Source organism: Scomber japonicus, chromosome 10 (assembly GCF_027409825.1).
Source record: "Scomber japonicus isolate fScoJap1 chromosome 10, fScoJap1.pri, whole genome shotgun sequence".
Lineage (NCBI taxonomy): Eukaryota > Metazoa > Chordata > Actinopteri > Scombriformes > Scombridae > Scomber > Scomber japonicus.
Window position 1 is genome coordinate 15326382 of NC_070587.1, and position 15509 is coordinate 15341890.

The following is a 15509-nucleotide window of genomic DNA, read 5'->3' on the forward strand; positions in this document are numbered from 1 at the left end:
CATCAGTAAAATCATATTATACTATACAGAAGGTCTTACATACAAAGAATACTGTCCTCCTGGTGACTCATCAGTCGCTTGAAAAAAGTGTCTGCATAAATGAGTCATTGGATGAAGAATGTTAAATCCAAAGAACAATTATTTTATAATCATTCTTTGCACTAAGCTAAACATCATGTACAATGAGATGAACACAATACAAGCATCCAAAAGACAAACAACTCATCAATTAAGGTCAATCAGTTTTTGGTTTTTAATTTGTTACAGAATTACTGCAATTATAGTGAAGGATAAGGCAAATACCAAAAAACATTGTAGTAATGTAGAGCTGCAACAGTTCATTAAAAGTTAGTTGATCACCAGGAAATGAATCCATATCTAATCGCTGAAGTAAAAGGATTATCATCAGATTAATTGACAGTGAAAATAATTGTTAGTCCTACAGTAATGGAGCACTAAAAGTACTTTGTGATCAAAGCTGATTTATAAGATTTTTTTTTAAATGATGATGCGTAATGATGGTCTTATTTAGGAACTCCAGAAGTAATAATCTCAGTTAATATTTTAAGTTTGCATATTGAATTTTGACTGATACAGTTAATAGTTTAACTTGTAATATATTTTAAAAAGCTGGATCAAACAAACAAACAAACAAACAAATAAACATCAAAAATCAAAGGGCCCATCACTTGTCATAATAACTTTATTTTCTCAACGGCACATTAAAGGACAATGAACAACATACCTTAAGGTTTTTGTTTATTTTATGTTTTTTTATAGCAGAGAATCATGCAAATGGCCAAGCATCAATAATGGCCAACACTCCTGCAGCTCCAAATTAAAAGAGGAACATGTTATATTTCAATAAAAAAAACCCAACACCTTTCTACATTGTCGAAAGCTACATTAACCTTTCCACAGACAAACACTTTCCTACAAATTTCACAGACATTCATTTTAGCCAAAAACATTCATATCTTATTCTTTTTTGCCCCATAGAATCACCATCCTTTGAAGTCATGAATGTGCAGTTATTTAATTTTCTTTTATTCACACAGCATCAAATTGTTTGTATCATAATCACAATCAAATAATGAATAATGACCTTAAATAATTCAATCATAAGACTGATCGTGATCAAAACATAAAGTTTCCCACATTAGCTCATTCTCAGTACACAACTGATTGACAAAACAACAAATACAGAGTCAGTGTTTCATAATACCATACTGTACTATAACTTTAAGGTTTATGCTTGACACCCAGGCAGAGAGAGAGCTCATTTTTCTGTATCTTCCCATCCTTGTTAACATCACAGTGGCGCAGCAGGACAACTCGCAGCTTGTCCAGCTCAGGACCCGTGATGGTGGGCTGGGGGAAGTGAACAGATGGAGGGAGGGGAGGGGAGGGAGGGTCAAAAGTCATTCTGCAGGAAATGTGGTGCTGATAATATACATGCCTTTTAATGAAAATGTTTCTCTTATGTGGAATATTTAACAAATGTGCATTGTCATTAAACTCAGTCAAGATCTGCTTTCTGATATTCAGACACTAAAAAGCAGCAATGGTGTCTTACCCTGACCAGTTCCATCATATCTTTGACAAAGCCGTCCACCTCAGGACCCTCCAGCGCTCCTGTCTTACTCTAAACAAGAAAAAAGAACAAGGGAAAAGGGCAAAAGAAAGAAATAAGATTTGTGTATAATTACTTCTGTTGATTTACATCCCACCCACAATATTTAGCCATTCATTAGCTTTCCTTTCCTGGGCGTATTACTTAGTGTCATGGGTGGGGCTGAAACACATCCCAGCTTACATCTAGGAGAGAGTAAATATGCTGGACTAGGGCATACACTGCAGTATGATTTGAAGGAGTGTAACTTGACAGTGACAGTAACATTTCTGTTCCTCCTTCTTAATGCAGTAATGCAAAAACACTTTCTTGAAAGAAGTTTCATAAGGCAGAAAATGAGACATTAGAGTCTTGCTTGAAGACATACACTCTTTAAATTTGAAATCTGTTACTTTCAGCATGTTTTCACCCTCTTCAGTAGAGATACTGTATGAAGGCCTGCTGTTTACTAGAATCAGCAATCATCTATTGGATAACTTCAAAGTTCCACCTGTGATCATTCACAGACTAGTGTGTTGGCTTTGTTTTAAAGTGATACATATTAGCAAAGTCACAGTGGGAGTGACCGGACAAACAGTTTCAGTACATTTAGTAGTTTGAGTAATTTACCATGGTTTAAGTGCTGTTTGTGTGATACAACACCATATTATCCTGATATAAAATACTTGTATTTTACCCAAACACATAGACTGAAAAACCATGGCTGACTGAAAAAGTCAAACCTCCAGCAACACTTGTAACATTGAACAACTTCATTGTTAGACCACATTGTGGTGGTTGTGTCCTTCATCAGGGTCACAATCAAACACATTACAAACCGCATTTAAAACATTGGCTGAATGAAAGCTGACAGGACACCACTCACAAAGCTTCTCTGCATGCAGACTAAAAAGGTTTCAGAGAAAGGCAGTCCATTAGTTTGTACAGTGCCCCACTCGAAAAAATATACAAGCTCATAATTATGATTGTACAGAGTAGAGGAGGCTAATTAGTGACACCGGATGAGAATTATTGACTCCTATTAAGAGCTATGTGGTGAATGACTCTGACAGAGTTAACTCCTCATCCCCAAGAGTGACCCGACAACATAATGGGAGTTTTATTTCATTAGGTTTCATTACAACACTCAGGGAGCTAATAGAAGTCCTCTAGTGCACACCATCACACACTATGTTAAATATAAAGTGTTATAAATTGGGAATGGAAAACATTTAGTGGCAGTGATATCTCTTAGAAAGCTGTCACTACTGTATAAAACATTACTCCCCTTGTGCTGCTAAAGCACTATTGTGTTTTTGATGAGAGATTTTTAATAAAAAAAAATGAGAAAATGATACTGAAGCACATGGAAACTGCCAGTAAAAGTAAACTGGCCACAGGCAGTAGTGCTAATATAACTGGCCATATAACTCTTAGCTCATTGATGCTGTTTTAAAAGAACAAGTTGAGGGAGATTGTTAGTTAACCTCCTGTAAAACACAACATTTCCTAAACCTGAAACCTTTGGACACAAAGTGCACAAATGACTCCACAATCTGCAGCTGGTTACATGATGATCACAAAATGCAGTCCATATTCTAAGATTTTTCTGCAAATTACATCAATCATTTGTATAATAAGATTATGAAATCGCAGTTCTCATCTGTCTCTCTGTGCATTATTGTACTTACAACATCATAATGGTCAAAGATCTTCTCAAAGTCTCTCTTCATCTCCTCTTTACTGCAGGCCTGGAGAAGCCAAGAAGAGATGAGATGTTTAAAATCAAAAAAGATAAAGAGGTTCAAAATAACTAATAACTAAATAACCAAAAACCTAACCTAAACTAACTCATTTATTCATCTGTTACATACTTTACCCTAATATTTTCATTGGACAATGTATTATAAAGAACAAAAACAAAACACGTACATCCATTTGGAACTGGAGCAGGAAATTCTCTTGTAAAGCCAAGATCCTAGTAGGAAAAAAATACATTACATTGTAATGTCACATTACAATCATACTATATCCTATTATATCTTATTTGAGCCGTCACAGAAAATATATCTTTTATGATGAAATAATCACTTCATTTTCTTTGAAATATACAGAATGACACTTAAAATAAGGTACATGAAGCCATGTTTACATTACTATTTCTTGAAAGTATTATTAAGAGATTGTTACAGATGTAGCTTTTTTTGTGTAATCAAAATTAGAGCTACAATGGTTAACTGATTAGTCAATTAACAGAACATGAATCTGCAACTATTTAGATAATTAATTCATTGTTTTTAGTCATTAAAAAGGTTATCTGGTTCCAGCCTCTCAAATGAACAGAATGTGATACAAAGTAATATTTTCTGATTGCTGTATTTGTTGCTGTTTCAACAAAACAAGACATATGAAATCCTTATCTTGGGCATTGGAAAACAGTGATCGATTTTCTGACATTTTATAGATCAAATATTTTTTGATCAAATCAGTCTTTACTGACAACAGAAAAGACAGTAGGTTCACAGCACTACTTGTATTGTCTAATACATTAAAGACAATCAGAGGTGACAGAAAGTTGGTCTCTAAACATTGCTACCACTTCACAGAGTAGTTCTCTGGAAAATACCTGGCCAAGTCGTTCAGATCCAAACGGCCATCCTTGTTTTTGTCAAAGATTTTCATCTGCAAGAAAAACAGTGTATTGAGAAGAGGAAAATACCTTGGTTATCACCTCAGGCCACCTGTGACTAAAGAACCAACTTAACTTTCTATCTGACTTTGAATATCTAGTAAGAATGTTACTAGAAGTTTCCACAGATAAAACTTAAGGCAATTAAGTGTCTGCCTGAGAGAGAGAGAGAGAGAGAGAATTGTATTGCTACCATTGCGTCAGTATACTCCTCCAGCTTATCAGAAGACACTTCCTTGTGGTGCTGCTGGAACAGGTCTTTCAGGAAAGCCTAAGAAAGAAGTTAAACTTAAAATCACAATCAAATGGACAAATATTTCAATGTCTGACAGCACTGGGAATAGTGGCTGCAGGGCAAAAGCCATTCTCTGCCAATGCCACCTTTCACAGAGGTTCCTTGTTCAGAAAAAAAGATGTGTAACTGGTTTCATGTGCTTGCGACCTTACCTTGAGCTCCTGAGCTGATATGTAGCCGCTGCAGTCCACATCATACTTCCTCCATATCTATAGTGGGTTAGGAGAGGATGAATAAGCAATAGGTAGCAGGTGTTACTCTGCAACATCGCCTGAGATGCATTGTTGCATAAATACCAGTTAATAATATAACATTAAACCTTCAAAACTAACTAACTAACTAACTAACTAACTAACACTATAGGCATTTCACAGTGGGAGTGTCAGACATCAGAATATCCAGCGTTGGTAGGAGAAAATAGTAGCAGTTATCATCTTGCAATATGTTCAGTGACACAGTAAGTGGTTTCATGACTGCAGTGTTCAGTGATGGCTTTAATACCTAGTTCACTGCAGAGAGTGTTTGACTCTGGGATGGGAATGATAGTGAAGTTGGAAAGAGCATCATGGAACAAGTTTCATCTTGTTGTTGTCAGCATTCCGTTCATTCCGTCTTATCTGTATCTTACTGAGCAAGTTTCCGAAACAGCGATTCTATTGTAGAAATGGGCACAAAAAACATTTCCTCTTCTACGCACAGTGCTACTGTACAAGCCTATTCCTCTCTGCTTTTGTTACCTGTTTTAAATCAAGCTGCTTGGTTGGGGTCAGTATACACTCAATTTGAGCATTACTCGAGGTCAGCGAGGCTTTGCTTACTTTGCTTTGTGTTAGCATGTTGCCTTTGCAGATACTTAAAGAGATTTTATGTTGTGTTCACAGCAGTGGATAGTTGTTTCTGGCCACAGTTTGCAGTTTACTGTCAGTTCAAAGAAATGTGAACATATCCACTCCTTAAAAGTTTGTTGACTGCCCTTTTTGACCACATCTCCCACACAAACTCTAGCCAAAGTCAGGAGAGGTCAAGTGATTGTTAAGCAAGCATGCATGAAAAGGTATATTTGATAATTCCTTTCTATCCACCCATTATGAAGATAATTGAAGAACTCATATAATGCAAGTATAATTGACCTAACTGTTGAATTAGTGACTGTAATGTGATTACTGAATTCAGTACCAGTAATGTTTTACATTACTGCATTACAGACAAATGTACAGTAATGTGATCGCAGTAACAAGACTGTTATAGATACTTGAACCTCATTCTAAATTTAAACCGGACTGGTCCCAGTCTCCAGGTCAGGCTCTCTCAATGAATTTTTAGAATTCACAGTTCAAGTCAATGATACATTAAGATGTACTCATTAGAAAGTAAGACCAGGCTGGCTGCTCGCCAATCTGTTTTGACTGATTATACAGGAATAAGTTAATGTGTCTAATCAGCATCTCACTGCACTGTTTCATTGCTCAAAGTTATAAGTTTCCAATATAAACAACAAATTAAACAATAATTGAATTAAAATGAACAATTAGCAGTGTTGAATTAAATGTTAAAAAACATTTTGTAGGCAAAAATAATTTATAATATGGTACATAGGTCCACATTTCTGTATCTGCCATATATGGAAATTGGGATACAACTAGGGCTAACTAATTATTGCAACTGATTATTTTCATTATCAACTTATTGCTTAATTGATTCGTTTTTATCATCTTGTCTATAAAATTATAATTTGGTGATGTCTTCAAATGTCTAGTTTTATCTGAGCAACATCTGAAATCTAAAGATAATGAGTTTTTATCATGTGATACAGAAAAACTTCAAATCCTTACATTCAAGAGGCTGCAGCCAGCAAATTGAGTGTGTTTTTGCTTAAAAATTAGTAAAATGGTTATTCAATTATCAAATAATTGATTTGTTGTTGACCAATTTATCAGTTAATAAATTAATGGTTGCAGCTCTAGACATGATACAGTAGTATATTGTCTGATCAGTAGCCCACCGGGACAGCTCTTCACTTTTTGTGGTTTTAATGGTACGGTCTATGAAAATTGGTTATATAAAAATGTTACCTTCATGAAGTCAACGCTGTTGTCAAGAAGAGCTTCTCTGCGGAAAACTAACAGGAAATTCTCATCTTCAGGGAGGATCATATTGGCCAACTGGAAAATAAGGCAGAGGTTGAAGCAGACCAGTTAAGTCCAATAATAACCACAGAGTTCACACCACCCATATACACCTCTCAATAGTCTAGGCTTGCCATATCTGATTTTGAGTCAGAGGGAGTTTTGTAGTGAAAAAATAGATGCAATGAAACTCTTGACATTAAGGTCTGTGGATTATCAGGACCAGTACACTGACTTTTTGAATACAATTTGCTATTCACTTCTGATGAAGATGGCTGATCTGGCTAGATACCACCAGGGATAAGTGAGACTAAGTGTTTGTCCTTCAGAGGATGTATATTGTACGGCAGCTCCTCCTGGCTCCTCTCCAGTTCACGTTGCCCTGCTATTGCCTGTCCTTCTTTAATAATATCAGCTTTCCATTAGCAGATTAAAACGGGCCCCTATCATCAATATAATTAAAATACAGATGACACTGGGGCCATTTTGGTCATGCGGCTGAAGAACAGCCAAAAGAAGAAGCTGCAATGCACCAACAGTGATGCCAACTGCAGATGTGCCGAATATTCAGGGATGAAACCAACAAACTAAAAAAGTCTTGCTATTGTAAGGCAAGGCAAGGTAAGACAGTTTTATTTATATAGTGCATTTCATACACAATGGCAACTCAATGTGCTTTACATAAACAGAAAAACATGCAATTTGAGAAACATTAAAACATACAATTAACCCCCCCACTAATAATAAAAACAAAGTACAGAAAAATAAAAAGAGAGAAATTGTAGGGAGCTTTCAGACAATATATATGTTGGAACATATATATAACTTACAATAAGACCAGCAAATTGAGAAAATGGAAACAGGAAATGAATTACATTTTTGCATGATGCATGATTTGCACAACTGATGTTATTGGCAATTTGTTCATCAGATGCTTAACCAAGATATAAGAACAAGTCAAGATAATAGTTAGACCATGGAATTTAAACCAGGAGTTATGGATCTTTACATTGGACAACATTGGAAGAAATGCATACTTTCATTTGCTGATCTGCAGGAGGATTCTTGACAAAATGTAGAGTCCCTTGCATTTGTGTGATTTAGTACAGTAGTCATACACACAAAATAGTCCAGATGAGCAGTTGCTGGAAAATTATGCATCTCAACAATATACAAATAAAAAGAAAGTACACCTTATAAACAGAATACAGTACACCCATGCTTGTTAAGTAAGAAGACGGCTTACATCAGACTGTACGGTGTGCATAGTAGTTAAAATTTGGATGACGATGGCGAAAGTCTCAGTCCATACATGCATGGTATGTTGTTTACCCAACAGTATAAAAGTGATTAAATGTACTTTTTCCAGACTAAATAAATATTTGTCACTTTCCTTTAATTTCTTGTGTGATCATTAGTGAACCTGGTGTTTAATAGATCATAAGACACTGAACTTCCTGATGCAGCTATGACAGGGGAAGCTGTGGTTTCAAGATCAGCTTGCTGACTTCCTTCCTAGTGTCTTCTATAGAGCAGCGCATTGCCAAATGTTTTAGATGACAGTGACTGCTCAGTAAAGACCTGTTTTGCTCACATTTTTCACTCTAAGTCTTCACTCAATCAATCTATTTTTCACCGTGGAGATGCACTAATCACTTGCTAAATCAACTTGCTAAATTAGTATCAGAGTCAATACTGACTTAGTATGCTTTCTTTGTCATTCTGAAATTCAGTTACAGTTCTGACCTCATGTTACTGTAGTTTACATGAAAAAGACCCATATGAGTTCCACAGTAATTTATGTTATGGTTCGACAGTAAATTGAATATTGAATTCAATACTTGAGGTTGAGGTATATGCATAGATATCAGGAGTGAAAAGCTTGCAAAATGTGTCCTGAGTTGGCATGATGTTTACAGTACTCTAGCTTCAAATTAAGCTACAAAGAGCTTTGACCACACTGGACTGTTGATCTATTATCCTCTGTATATCAGTGTCTTCAACAGGACACTAATGGCAGACATGTATTGATTTCCCCCCCTAGCTTTATGAGTAAAAACATAAAGCTGTTGTTGGGGTGTGTGGGTGCAATGCATTAAGAGATTGGCCTGATCACGTTTTTTCCCAGAATGAGGAACACAGATGAAGTACTGCTGCTGTGCCAGGAATAACATCAATTACACAAAGTGGAAAGTCAGAGAACAATGTCATCAGGATATGGCTTTAAATTCCTAGGTAACAGCTTGTTAAGTTGTCAGTCAAATTACGCAATTCAATTAAATGAATTGATTCCAATCAAAATGTCATTTGAGAATACATCATCAGCAATTTGGAGAAATATTGTTTTTGAGAGTCCAACTTGGCACTCGGAAAGGTTATATTCCATCTATGGTACATATATAATGTATACTGTACAGATACAGTAAACTGTGGTATGCCACATACGTGTACAGTATATCATGTATGCAGCAAAAAAGGTTTGAAAGCTGTTCTCTTCTGGCTGACTCTGTCTGTCAGTATGATGGCTTAGCATTATCATTAGCAGTCCCTGAAAAAGAGTTTTCACTCTGATTAAATTGGTGCAAGCTGTATCATTGTCATGGATACATGAAATAAATAAAATATGAAGAGGTGATGGTGCGGAAGAAGTAGGGATGAGCAGAAGATGAAGAGAGAGGGGTGAGTGTATTAGATGAGTCTGGGAGGGGGGACTGAGGAGAGGAAGAAGACAGAAAGTAAAGACCAAGTTAGCATGAAACGGTTAAAGGCTGTCTGACAGAGAGAAAGAAGGAGGGCTGGTGTTGGAGCCAGTCCACTATTATTAATGTCAACCATAAATCTGATTAAGTACACACAGAAAAGATGTGTACAGGGCTAAATGCAGTTTATATTGAACAGGCGGTGAGGGTGTAGGTGTTCAATCACCACTTAAGCAGGATGAAGCATGAACAAGGAACAGACATGCAGATTCCAATATATATGGACAAAGACAAAGATATAGCAAAATCCTATTGGTTCCTATTTCCCTGTATTCACATGCTGGCATGAAGGAAATACTGCACCTCCTGAATCTGTAGTTTCCCATCAGCAGTGACATCGTAGGCAGACATAAACCTCTGCTTCAGTCTCTGAACTCTCTCTTCAGTCACTTTCTCCTGTAGAGACACAATGCATTAAAATACAACTTTGATATACTACATGTACTAGATTGGACAGTTATATCACAGAATCCATTATCAACATGGATACTGTGATATCTGATTTTCATCCCAAGGTCTGCTTTCTTAAACTCAGGCTAACCCAATTGGTATAGAGTATATGTAGCAACATGCCCTTGGGCTACCTGCTCTTTCTTATACACAGAAAAAAAGAGTATGATGCTTTACACATCTGCCCCCATGACCCATCTTTCAGGAACAGGAGATACTTCTAATACAAAGTGTACACAGTCCAAATATCTAATTACTTGCTCATCAGTTTATTCTACAGTGATGTGCTGTAGATAAACAAGAAGTCAAGAACAAGTCAAGTCAATAACAATTTTTTACTTGTGAAGTACTTAATGAAGTTCAGCTTGTGAAAAATAGATTCTTGCAAAGTACAACAACAGATCATTTGTGATAGAAAAAACTGTAAAGACACTGTCAGTTGCTTATCTCAGTTAAGTATCCGGTTTTCTGTTCCTGTGTGAAGCAGATTCTACCACAGCTCAGACAGAGTGTTAAAACTGCTGAAGGCTAGAATGTTTTAAGATGTCCAAGTTATTTTACAATATATCCATCTGTAAATGTTCCAGTTTCTCTTTGCAAACCCTTCATTGCTGCATTTGTAACTATAGAAACCTGTTGATCTATGGTCTGAATCATCACTGCATGCAGTACAGAGCACACAGTCTGCAGACTACAAGGTGCCAGGCCGTCGCTCATTACAGCAAGCATTTATCTCCAGCGCCACTTTTCTGCCAGGCAACAGCAGTATCCCGTTTCTAGGCAAAAAATTTAAATCACATGTAAAAATATTTGACTGAATGTACAATAATTAATTTAAATACAATACTAAATGTACACTGAAGTTGAAAAGCATAATATCTTGCTGTATAAACATAATAGTGCATTTTCTACAAAGATGTATTTGTAGAAGTTGAAAATATCCTTTTTATTAGTTGTTTTAAAAGAATGAATGTAGAAAAATCTGCATAAATACTGGGTGTAATGCACTAGACTAAATATAATTATACAGTTACAGTGTGTTTCATTAGCAGATTAGAGTAGAATAGACTGACATGTTTTGTGTATTTCTCTGAAGCCAAAAAACACGGCACTTATCCTGGGGGCATTAATGATGGAAAGCAAACACCAGAAAGACAAAGTGGCATGTGGTCTGTTTGTTTTAGCAGAGCCCCATTAGTATCCAAGGGAGAGACACACACACACACACACACACACACACACACACACACACACACACACACACACACACACACACACACACACACGAATATGTAGTAATAGTTTGCACTCATATGATTTTCTACTGTAACTGGTTAGGAGAAGGGCTCAATCTTCAGTCAGAATAACATTGACATTGCTCAGTAAACATGTTGTTTCCACACACACAATTGTCACACTATGGTCACTTTTGGGAACATTACATTGACTTAAATTCCTTTCCTGAGACTTACCCTAACAATAACCTGAGTCTGATATTTGTCACCTATCCTAGCCTATTTTACACACACACACACACACACACACACACACACACACACACACACACACACACACACACACACACACACACAGACACACACACAGACACACACACACTTCAATTTGTAACTGAATTGAGGGCTTTCCTTTGCCAAGTCTCTGACAGTGACCAGATCTCTTTAATTGTGCTGTGTAACATCCTTACAGTCACCCCACCCATCCAGATGGATGCATGAAGGCTCAGCTGCCTGCACAGCAGAGATCAGAAATGTCCAAATGTACTGTATTACATGAAATCCTAAACATAAACGTAAGAAAATGGAATTTAATTATATCATTATTGAACTTCGTGGCAAATTTCAAAATAAACAGATGCCTGTAAATGTAGAATGTGTACCATGTACTAAAGATGGAGACCATAAGAAAGACAATAATAAGTTTTAGAGTATCTATACAACTGGCAAGCAAGCCACAATTAACATCATTAGTTTTGTAATTGGTGTGGCGGCTTTATGCCTGGTCAGCTGGCTTGATGTGCATTTTATTGAAATGCTGTCATTCCAAGTTGCATTTGAAATTCATCCAACTGAAGTCGACTTACCTGTGGACCCAGTCTCTGCATCATGTGACGGAAAAATTCATCAAGCTCTTTGCCCTCAATGTAACCATTATCTGTTAAATGAAAAAACACGTTATAAATCCAGTGATGCAAGTTTGAATTTTCAACATACTGAGAACCACTAAGAACTAATACTGAGAAGACAAGTTTTCAGTTAGTTATTTTGCACCTTTTCTTCTCCATCAGGCCCCTTTCAAACACATGACATCTAGTAAATACATAAGAAACTGCCATCCTCATACACAGAAATACCAAACACACTTTACTTTCAATGGTTTTTTTGTAATGATAATATAATACTAAGAACTTAAATGATCTCCCACAACTAAGACTCAAGAATCTGTCATCACAAATATCCTCCCTATGTCTATGTCTAGTGACAGTGGAAGATAAATTATAATTGAGTTCTGTATTATCTATGTTATGCTTATGTAGAAAAAAATTTAACACCATTAACTGTTCTCACCATCAGCATCAAAGTGTTGCCAGATTTCCAGGAAACCAGCTGCGTCCAGGTTATCAAAAGCAATCTCCATTTCAATAGAGAAAAAGGGGAAAAAACAGTCAACTTTTAAACATGAAGCACAGTTCAGTGGCTTGCTTGGTTGACATATGCTTTTTCTGACTTAGTAGAAACCACACCTCCTCTGAGTCTGTGTAAGAAAGAGCGAGCGAGAGAGAGAGAGAGAGAGCAGGAGAGAGAGAGAGAGAGAGAGAGAGAGCGAGAGAGAGAGAGAGAGAGAGAGAGAGAGAGAGAGAGAGAGAGAGAGAGAGAGAGAGAGAGAGAGAGAGAGAGAGAGAGAGAGAGAGAGAGAGAGAGAGAGAGAGAGAGAGAGAGAGAGAGAGAGAGAGAGAGAGAGAGAGAGAGAGAGAGTGAGTGAGTGAGTGAGTGAGTGAGTGAGTGAGTGAGAGAGAGAGAGAGAGAGAGAGAGAGAGAGCAGGAGAGTGCACAGCATTGTATTTGCCATCTGGTGGTTGTATTGTTACACTACAAAACAGATCTACTTATTTTGTGAGAGTCCTGACAAAAGAGACAATGCAGACATTTTAAAGCCTGTAAAATTATTTTAATCAATATTAATATACGCATGAAGAAATGTCCAACACCAGCAGAATGACTTAGTGAAACATGTTGATCCATGACAAAAAAAATGGAACAAATAAGACTGATGATGAGCAAACATGTCAATTGTATTTATGCAGTGTTTTCTCCTAGCTTGGGTAAAACAGTCATTGTTTTGCATTATTTCCTTTTTTGAATCATGACGGTAACATTAAATTTATTACATGTAACAAATCAATACATTGAAATAATTAATTTCTACTTTTATGAACAGAATGTACATGTGAGAGGAAAAACAACAAAGGATGAAGACATCACCGGCCACTGCTTGCTTTTTAAAAAAATTTCAAATAAGTTACCAACAAATCCCTAGTATAGTAATGTACTTAGTACCAAAACAATATAGGATTTGCTGCATTCAGATAGGCTTGTGAATATATCACAGTGTGTATATTACATGTGCATACATATATATACACACACCCACATGTCTGAAAGCACATATATACATACAGTACAACTCACAGCCACATCATGCAGTCACACACACACACACACACACACACACACACACACACGTAGACTTAGGAGTCTAGACTTGATACTACTGGTTATTTTCACTTTCCCCACCGTGTGCCAACAGAAATTAAGTGGATGCTATTTTTTTAGGCTTATAAAGGAAATTATCAATCTTTCACACAATGTGACAGAAACACAGCCAGCTGCTTCTGAAATCCCACACAGAAAGCAAAAAACCAACAACAATAACAACAAAAAACAAAACAAAAACAATACCAACAACAAATGGCCATATGTGTCTGCTTTAAGGTAATTGCAAGTGGTAGTGTTTTTTTTCTGTGTCCTGAACCTCATTTTCAGGCAAAAAAGTTGGATTTCAGGGAGTTAGACTGAAAAAACATCAAAGCAGTTGTAGACATTGGAGTCAGATAAAACTATGTACAGCAAGAACAGTGTTATTTCCAAGCCATGATTAGTGATAGAGATGCAAAACCTAATCATAACTCTACAAAAAGACATCAATAGACACCATAGGAAAAGATGCAACAGTAAGACCTTTGGCCCTGACTTTTATTAGACTCTAGCAAAGAACAGTACAGTAGTTGTGCCTCTTTCACACTGCACATGAAGAACTGAGGTCTGCCTCACTGACTGGGTTGCAAATCTACCATTAATGCTTAGTACAGCTTGGCACACAAATACCTACATAAGTAGAAGAACAGTGGCCAAAGTTGATGTACGATAAACCAATCCAATTTGCACCCAATACAGTATATGAAATCAATTTCAAAAGAGAGAGAATAGCCTACCAGTTGTAGATAATAGGTATGATTTGCCAATATCAGTTTTAGAAGCTCATGGCAGACTGTGTAACAGTGTGAAAAGTGCACTTGCTCCTGTGAAAGAGAAAAGCCTGAGACCTGTGCTGTTGTTCTAGTGAAGCATTCAGGTCCTAAAAATGGTATACACACACACACACACACACACACACACACAGCTACCCAGAGTTCACTTTCTCAATCATTCACAAAGGCAACACAATTGCCTATGAACTCATGCCACAAGTTCCTTGTTGTTTGAATCCTGTAGAAATGTTTAGCTCCGAATTGAACAAAGTGAAAGTTAACTGAATCTGAAAGCCCTGAAGGAAGAGTCTTTAGGAGATGCTAAGAAGTGTTTTGAAGGCTGGAGTTCCCTCAGTGTCCTGCTTTTATACAAAGAACACACTGAAGAGGTTATTGTCAAAAATGTAGCTCAAAACAGCTACTGAAAGGAAGCAAATGACAGTTGCTCCTAAGCAAATTACTTTTTGACATTCCTCTTTTTGATAAGTTCTTTGCTTTCATTGGACCGTCAACACAACAGGGGAATATTCACCAAGATTTAGTTCAGGTGAGTACGTGTCTTAAAGAGCAATTCAGTCTATTTTTCCCTAATAATTTGGTTTGTTCTAAGCTAAAAATTAAATTTAGTTTAAATTTTTTGGCCAAATGGCACCAGAGAAATACAAGCTGAAATAATTGCAATGCCACCCTGAATTGAGTGTCACTACAATTATACTCCTATTACTCCTATAAACACAGTAAAAATAGATGACCGGAGTTAATGGTTAACATAAGTTGTTTTTCCCCACAGTGTCTAAACACATGAAGCAGTGTTAGTTAACAGTACTGAAGCCTTATTGATTGGTTGAATTGAAGTTTGAAGTATATCACAGTCCTCTAAAAGCACCAACACTTCATATGGTCACTCCAACTCCCACACAGAGAGACAAACACTGAGTCCAGAAGGGGGCGTTTGATACAGTCAGCTGAAAAGACCCAAAGGCTGGGGATTGCTTGATGCTGCTGGTCTGGCAATAAAAAGTCCTTCAGTGA

At 36.8% G+C, this 15509-nt stretch overlaps 1 protein-coding gene across 1 annotated transcript; it reads right to left on the minus strand.

The window, feature by feature from the left end:
• Positions 1–693: 693 nt before the first annotated feature.
• Positions 694–12660, minus strand: LOC128365776 (secretagogin-like). The gene is made up of 11 exons (XM_053326355.1): positions 12517–12660; positions 12033–12103; positions 9785–9877; positions 6669–6758; positions 4749–4805; positions 4495–4572; positions 4239–4294; positions 3545–3590; positions 3304–3363; positions 1577–1645; positions 694–1371 (listed from the first exon to the last, which is right to left on the minus strand). Exons 1-11 carry the CDS (start codon positions 12584–12586, stop codon positions 1243–1245), a joined length of 819 nt encoding a protein of 272 aa, XP_053182330.1. The 5' UTR covers positions 12587–12660; the 3' UTR covers positions 694–1242.
• Between the last annotated feature and the right edge of the window lie 2849 nt (positions 12661–15509).

Excerpts from the sequence above, each read along its gene's own strand:
- LOC128365776 (XM_053326355.1), bottom strand. The coding sequence starts at position 12,586 with ATGGAGATTGCTTTTGATAACCTGGACGCAGCTGGTTTCCTGGAAATC. Across the intron at positions 12,104-12,516 it reads GCAACACTTTGATGCTGATG|ATAATGGTTACATTGAGGGC; the intron begins GTGAGAACAGTT and ends TTCATTTAACAG. Across the intron at positions 3,591-4,238 it reads GATCTGAACGACTTGGCCAG|GATCTTGGCTTTACAAGAGA; the intron begins GTATTTTCCAGA and ends TTTTCCTACTAG.